The 7,500-nt window shown below is 49.5% G+C and overlaps 1 protein-coding gene and 1 long non-coding RNA gene across 3 annotated transcripts in view; one reads left to right on the top strand and one right to left on the bottom strand.

The window, feature by feature from the left end:
* Positions 1-7,500, bottom strand: part of LOC145864087 (uncharacterized) — an 83,370-nt gene that overhangs the window by 4,173 nt on the left and 71,697 nt on the right. The window lies entirely within an intron of this gene.
* LOC106586961 (DNA repair protein Ku80-like) overlaps positions 1-7,500 on the top strand; it is a 35,128-nt gene that overhangs the window by 6,652 nt on the left and 20,976 nt on the right. For both annotated transcript variants that reach the window (XM_082969224.1, XM_045707308.2), the window contains exons 5-9: positions 951-1,073; positions 1,529-1,678; positions 2,481-2,595; positions 2,994-3,132; positions 4,587-4,699. In XM_082969224.1, coding sequence (XP_082825350.1) covers positions 951-1,073; positions 1,529-1,678; positions 2,481-2,595; positions 2,994-3,132; positions 4,587-4,699 — 640 coding nt within the window. The remainder of the gene's footprint in view (positions 1-950; positions 1,074-1,528; positions 1,679-2,480; positions 2,596-2,993; positions 3,133-4,586; positions 4,700-7,500) is intronic.

Here is a 7,500-nt window from a genome sequence, read left to right as displayed (position 1 = left end):
ATGCATTTCAATTAAGAGGTGTGTCTTGTTAAAAGTTAATTTGTGGAATTTCTTTCCTTTTTAATGTGTTTGAACCAATCAGGTGTGTTGTGACAAGGTAGGGGGGTATACAGAATATAGCCCTATTTGGTAAAAGACCAAGTCCATATTATGGCAAGAACAGCTCAAATAAGCGAAGAGAAACGGCAGTCCATCGTTACTTTACGACATGAAGGTCAGTCAATACGGAACATTTCAAGAACATTGAAAGTTTCTTCAAGTGCAGTCGCAAAAACCATCAAGCCCTATGATGAAACTGGCTCTCATGAGGACCACTACAGGAAAGGAAGACCCAGAGTTACCTCTCCCGCAGAGGATAAGTTCATTAGAGTTACCAGCCTCAGAAATTGCAGCCCAAATAAATGCTTCACAGAGTTCAAGTAACAGACACATCTCAACATCAACTGTTCAGAGGAGACTGCGTGAATCAGGCCTTCATGGTCAAATTGCTGCACAGAAACCACTACTAAAGGACACCAATAAGAAGAAGAGACTTGCTTGGGCCAAGAAACACAAGCAATGGACATTAGACCGGTGGAAATTTGTCCTTTGGTCTGATGGGCTATAAAATAATGCAATATATGTCACAACAGGTGTAAATATATGGTGTAAATATATGGGTTGTGAGGGTTATGACTTTATGACAAGTTGTCAGCTGTTATGACAGGTTATGACCTTAGTTGTCAGCTGTTATGACAGGTTATGACCTTAGTTGTCAGCTGTTATGACAGGTTATGACCTTAGTTGTCAGCTGTTATGACAGGTTATGACGCTGGGTGTCAAGTCAAGTGTTATCAGAATGATTGTAGATGACAGAAAGGACAACATTGGAGGAGCTGCCGTGTTGTGATCTGGTTCACGCGTGATCTGGCGGTTCCTATGTAACTCTGTTGTGTTTGACTGTTCTTCAGGGGAAAGAGATATGAGCGTCTGAATATCGTCCTGCTCACAGACCTGAACACGCCGAGCAGTCCTGACCAGCTGGACGTTATCATAGGCAACCTGAAGAGAGCCGGAGTCACTCTGCAGTTCTTGTGTGTATATACAGTGGGGCAAAAAAGTATTTAGTCAGCCAACAATTGTGCAAGTTCTCCCACTTAAAAAGATGGAGAGAGGCCTGTAATTTTCATCATAGGTACACGTCAACTATGACAGACAAAATGAGAGAGAAAAAAATCCAGAAAATCACATTGTAGGATTTTTAATGAATTTATTTGCAAATTACAGGCCTCTCTCCATCTTTTTAAGTGGGAGAACTTGCACAATTGGTGGCTGACTAAATACTTTTTTGCACCACTGTATGTGTTATTCTACTGTAGAGATCTCTAATGGCTTGGCATATATCATGGAACCATTGAATGCATCTACATTAGCGCTTCATCTGAAACGGCATCCTGTTTCCTGTATAATGCAGTACTTTTTGGCCAGGCTCTGGCGATTTGGGACACAGCCATGGAGTGACTACAAACTGACCCCTCTGTTTCTCCAGCCTACCCTTCCCTGTAGATGGAGGGGGGTCCAACCCCCCCTATGGGGGTAAAGGTCTGTCCGCAGAGCAGCAGCAGGGCCTGGAGATGACCAAGCAGGTCATGATGTCTCTGGATGAAGACGACGGTCTGGAGGAAGTCTACACCTTCAGGTAGGAAGTCACTGGGGGTCTGTGTTCCAGATGTTACCCTGACCAGGGCCTGGAGGGGGCTAGGGTGGTCTAGGGGGGCCTGGAGGGGGGGGCCTGGAGGGTTAGTCTAGGGGGGCCTGGAGGGTTAGTCTAGGGGGGCCTGGAGGGTTAGTCTAGGGGGGCCTGGAGGGTTAGTCTAGGGGGGCCTGGAGGGTTAGTCTAGGGGGGCCTGGAGGGTTAGTCTAGGGGGGCCTGGAGGGTTAGTCTAGGGGGGCCTGGAGAGGGGTCTAGGGGGGCCTTGAGGGTTAGTCTAGGGGGGGGGGGGGGGGTCTAGGGGGGTTAGTAGAGGGGGGCCTATAGGGTTAGGAGAGGGGGGCCTGGAGGGGGGTCGAGGGGGGCCTATAGGGTTAGTAGAGGGGGCCTATAGGGTTAGGAGAGGGGGGCCTGGAGGGGGGTCTAGGGGGGCCTGGAGAGGGGTCTAGGGGGGGTCTAGGGGGGTTAGTAGAGGGGGGCCTATAGGGTTAGGAGAGGGGGGCCTGGAGGTGGGTCTAGGGGGGCCTATAGGGTTAGTAGAGGGGGCCTGGAAGGGGGTCGAGGGGGGCCTATAGGGTTAGTAGAGGGGGCCTATAGGGTTAGGAGAGGGGGGCCTGGAGGGGGGTCTAGGGGGGCCTATAGGGTTAGGAGAGGCGGGCCTGGAGGGGGGTCGAGGGGGGCCTATAGGGAGTCATTTGGGACAAAGCTCTGAGTTTGAGGCTATATTCTAATGTGTTTTCAGAGACTGAGGTTGTCCAGCTCTGACAGTATTTTCTCCTCTGTGTTGCAGTGATGCTATAGAGAAGTTGTCAGTGTTTAAACGGGTAGAGAAGAGGCCCATGCCCTGGCCCTGTACTCTGACCATCGGCAGCTCTCTGGCCATCAAGATTGTTGGCTACAAAGCCGTAAGTAGAGTATCTGTGTCCCGAATGGCACCCTATTCCCTATATAGTGCACTCCTCTTGTCCGGGGCCCATTGGCACCCTATTCCCTATATAGTGCACTACTGTTGACCGGGGGAGGGGCCGAACGCGTCGTCCGGGGGAGGGGCCGAACGCGAGTCGTCCAGGGGGAGGGGCCGAACGCGTCGCCCGGGGGAAGGGGAGGGGCCCATCTTATTACTCTGACGGAACTGGGGACTGTGATTGGTGTAGTGACTGTCCCTGAAGCAGGAACTGGGGACTGTGATTGGTGTAGTGACTGTCCCTGAAGCAGGAACTGGGGACTGTGATTGGTGTAGTGACTGTCCCTGAAGCAGGAAATGGGAACTGTGATTGGTGTAGTGACTGTCTGACCCCTGCAGGTATGTGAGGAGAGACCCAGGAAGTCCTGGTCGGTGGTAGATGCTCAGACGCACCAGAAAGACGACATAAAGAGAGATGTAGTTTACTGTCTCAACGATGACGAAGAGACCGAGGTACAGAAGGACGACACCATACAAGGTGAGAGAAATCAGGAAGTAAATCAGGAAGTAAAGCTGCGTGTGATATGAGGTTCCTGCCATCCACTCAGTCGTCGTTTTTAGCAAGGTTCAAGAAACCTTTGACTTCTCTTCCTCTGTTCCTCCTCCTCCTCCTCCTCCTCCTCTCTAAAGGGTGTAACTCCACTCTTCCTCCTCCTCCTCCTCTCTAAAGGGTGTAACTCCACTCTTCCTCCTCCTCCTCCTCTCTAAAGGGTGTAACTCCACTCTTCCTCCTCCTCCTCCTCTCTAAAGGGTGTAACTCCACTCTTCCTCCTCTTCCTCCTCCTCCTCTCTAAAGGGTGTAACTCCACTCTTCCTCCTCCTCCTCTCTAAAGGGTGTAACTCCACTCTTCCTCCTCCTCCTCCTCTCTAAAGGGTGTAACTCCACTCTTCCTCCTCCTCCTCCTCTCTAAAGGGTGTAACTCCACTCTTCCTCCTCCTCCTCCTCTCTAAAGGGTGTAACTCCACTCTTCCTCCTCCTCCTCCTCTCTAAAGGGTGTAACTCCACTCTTCCTCCTCCTCCTCCTCCTCTCTAAAGGGTGTAACTCCACTCTTCCTCCTCCTCTCTAAAGGGTGTAACTCCACTCCTCCTCCTCCTCTCTAAAGGGTGTAACTCCACTCTTCCTCCTCCTCTCTAAAGGGTGTAACTCCACTCTTCCTCCTCCTCCTCCTCTCTAAAGGGTGTAACTCCACTCTTCCTCCTCCTCCTCCTCCTCTCTAAAGGGTGTAACTCCACTCTTCCTCCTCCTCCTCCTCCTCTCTAAAGGGTGTAACTCCACTCTTCCTCCTCCTCCTCCTCCTCTCTAAAGGGTGTAACTCCACTCTTCCTCCTCCTCCTCCTCTCTAAAGGGTGTAACTCCACTCTTCCTCCTCCTCCTCCTCTCTAAAGGGTGTAACTCCACTCTTCCTCCTCCTCCTCCTCTCTAAAGGGTGTAACTCCACTCTTCCTCCTCCTCCTCCTCTCTAAAGGGTGTAACTCCACTCTTCCTCCTCCTCCTCCTCCTCTCTAAAGGGTGTAACTCCACTCTTCCTCCTCCTCCTCCTCTCTAAAGGGTGTAACTCCACTCCTCCTCCTCCTCTCTAAAGGGTGTAACTCCACTCTTCCTCCTCCTCTCTAAAGGGTGTAACTCCACTCTTCCTCCTCCTCCTCCTCTCTAAAGGGTGTAACTCCACTCTTCCTCCTCCTCCTCCTCCTCTCTAAAGGGTGTAACTCCACTCTTCCTCCTCCTCCTCCTCCTCTCTAAAGGGTGTAACTCCACTCTTCCTCCTCCTCCTCCTCTCTAAAGGGTGTAACTCCACTCTTCCTCCTCCTCCTCCTCTCTAAAGGGTGTAACTCCACTCTTCCTCCTCCTCTCTAAAGGGTGTAACTCCACTCTTCCTCCTCCTCCTCCTCTCTAAAGGGTGTAACTCCACTCTTCCTCCTCCTCTCTAAAGGGTATCGTTATGGAAGTGACATCATCCCCTTCTCTAAAGTTGACCAGGACCAGATGAAGTACAAGACGGATGGGAAGAGTTTTGCTGTGCTGGGCTTCACCAAACAGAGCATGGTAATACAGCTGCTGTTTCCTGTCAAACACACTCACAGAAACCGTATAGGGTTACATCCCAAATGCCACCCTATACCCTATATTCTGCACTACTTTGGACCAGTGCACTATAGGGAATAGGGTGCCATTTGGGATGTACCCGTAGTCTTATCAAGTGGAGGGAGGGAATTGCTCTCAATGCAATTGAACAGGTCTCTTCTTACAAAAGAGATTATATCTCAATAGGTTTAACCTTTAACCTCTAACCTGTATTGTTCTGCTACAGACCAACAGCCCCTCTAACCTGTATTGTTCTGCTGCAGACCCTCTAACCTGTATTGTTCTGCTACAGACCAACAGCCCCTCTAACCTGTATTGTTCTGCTACAGACCAACAGCCCCTCTAACCTGTATTGTTCTGCTACAGACCAACAGCCCCTCTAACCTGTATTGTTCTGCTACAGACCAACAGCCCCTCTAACCTGTATTGTTCTGCTACAGACCAACAGCCCCTCTAACCTGTATTGTTCTGCTACAGACCAACAGTCCCTCTAACCTGTATTGTTCCGCTACTCTACCCTCTAACCTGTATTGTTCTGCTACAGCCCCTCTAACCTGTATTGTTCTGCTACAGCCCCTCCTACCTGTATTGTTCTGCTACAGACCCTCTAACCTGTATTGTTCTGCTACTCTAACCTCTAACCTGTATTGTTCTGCTACAGACCCTCTAACCTGTATTGTTCTGCTACTCTACCCTCTAACCTGTATTGTTCTGCTACAGCCCCTCCTACCTGTATTGTTCTGCTACAGCCCCTCTAACCTGTATTGTTCTGCTGCAGACCCTCTAACCTGTATTGTTCTGCTACAGACCAACAGCCCCTCTAACCTGTATTGTTCTGCTACTCTACCCTCTAACCTGTATTGTTCTGCTACAGACCAACAGCCCCTCTAACCTGTATTGTTCTGCTACAGACCAACAGTCCCTCTAACCTGTATTGTTCCGCTACTCTACCCTCTAACCTGTATTGTTCTGCTACAGCCCCTCCTACCTGTATTGTTCTGCTACAGCCCCTCTAACCTGTATTGTTCTGCTACAGCCCCTCTAACCTGTATTGTTCTGCTACTCTAACCTCTAACCTGTATTGTTCTGCTACAGACCCTCTAACCTGTATTGTTCTGCTACTCTACCCTCTAACCTGTATTGTTCTGCTACAGCCCCTCCTACCTGTATTGTTCTGCTACAGCCCCTCTAACCTGTATTGTTCTGCTGCAGACCCTCTAACCTGTATTGTTCTGCTACAGACCAACAGCCCCTCTAACCTGTATTGTTCTGCTACAGACCAACAGCCCCTCTAACCTGTATTGTTCTGCTACAGACCAACAGCCCCTCTAACCTGTATTGTTCTGCTACAGACCAACAGTCCCTCTAACCTGTATTGTTCCGCTACTCTAACCTCTAACCTGTATTGTTCTGCTACAGACCCTCTAACCTGTATTGTTCTGCTACTCTACCCTCTAACCTGTATTGTTCTGCTACAGACCCTCCTACCTATATTGTTCTGCTACAGCCCCTCTAACCTGTATTGTTCTGCTACAGACCAACAGCCCCTCTAACCTGTATTGTTCCGCTACTCTACCCTCTAACCTGTATTGTTCTGCTACAGACCCTCTAACCTGTATTGTTCTGCTACTCTACCCTCTAACCTGTATTGTTCTGCTACAGCCCCTCTAACCTGTATTGTTCTGCTACAGCCCCTCTAACCTGTATTGTTCTGCTGCAGACCTACAGCCCCTCTAACCTGTATTGTTCTGCTACAGACCAACAGCCCCTCTAACCTGTATTGTTCTGCTACAGACCAACAGTCCCTCTAACCTGTATTGTTCTGCTACAGCCCCTCTAACCTGTATTGTTCTGCTGCAGACCCTCTAACCTGTATTGTTCTGCTACAGACCAACAGCCCCTCTAACCTGTATTGTTCTGCTACAGCCCCTCTAACCTGTATTGTTCTGCTACAGCCCCTCTAACCTGTATTGTTCTGCTACAGCCCCTCTAACCTGTATTGTTCTGCTACAGACCAACAGCCCCTCTAACCTGTATTGTTCTGCTACAGCCCCTCTAACCTGTATTGTTCTGCTACTCTAACCTGTATTGTTCTGCTACAGCCCCTCTAACCTGTATTGTTCTGCTACAGACCAACAGCCCCTCTAACCTGTATTGTTCTGCTGCAGACCCTCTAACCTGTATTGTTCTGCTACAGCCCCTCTAACCTGTATTGTTCTGCTACAGACCAACAGCCCCTCTAACCTGTATTGTTCTGCTACAGACCAACAGCCCCTCTAACCTGTATTGTTCTGCTGCAGCCCCTCTAACCTGTATTGTTCTGCTACAGCCCCTCTAACCTGTATTGTTCTGCTGCAGCCCCTCTAACCTGTATTGTTCTGCTACAGCCCCTCCTACCTGTATTGTTCTGCTACTCTACCCTCTAACCTGTATTGTTCTGCTACAGCCCCTCTAACCTGTATTGTTCTGCTACTCTACCCTCTAACCTGTATTGTTCTGCTACTCTACCCTCTAACCTGTATTGTTCTGCTACAGCCCCTCTAACCTGTATTGTTCTGCTACAGCCCCTCCTACCTGTATTGTTCTGCTACAGCCCCTCTAACCTGTATTGTTCTGCTACAGCCCCTCTAACCTGTATTGTTCTGCTACTCTAACCTCTAACCTGTATTGTTCTGCTACAGCCCCTCTAACCTGTATTGTTCTGCTACAGCCCCTCTAACCTGTATTGTTCTGCTACTCTAACCTCTAACCTGTATTGTTCT

The sequence above is a fragment of the Salmo salar genome, chromosome 25 (genome assembly GCF_965601325.2).
Source record: "Salmo salar chromosome 25, fSalSal1, whole genome shotgun sequence".
NCBI lineage: Eukaryota > Metazoa > Chordata > Actinopteri > Salmoniformes > Salmonidae > Salmo > Salmo salar.
This window is presented reverse-complemented; position numbering and strand designations above follow the sequence as displayed.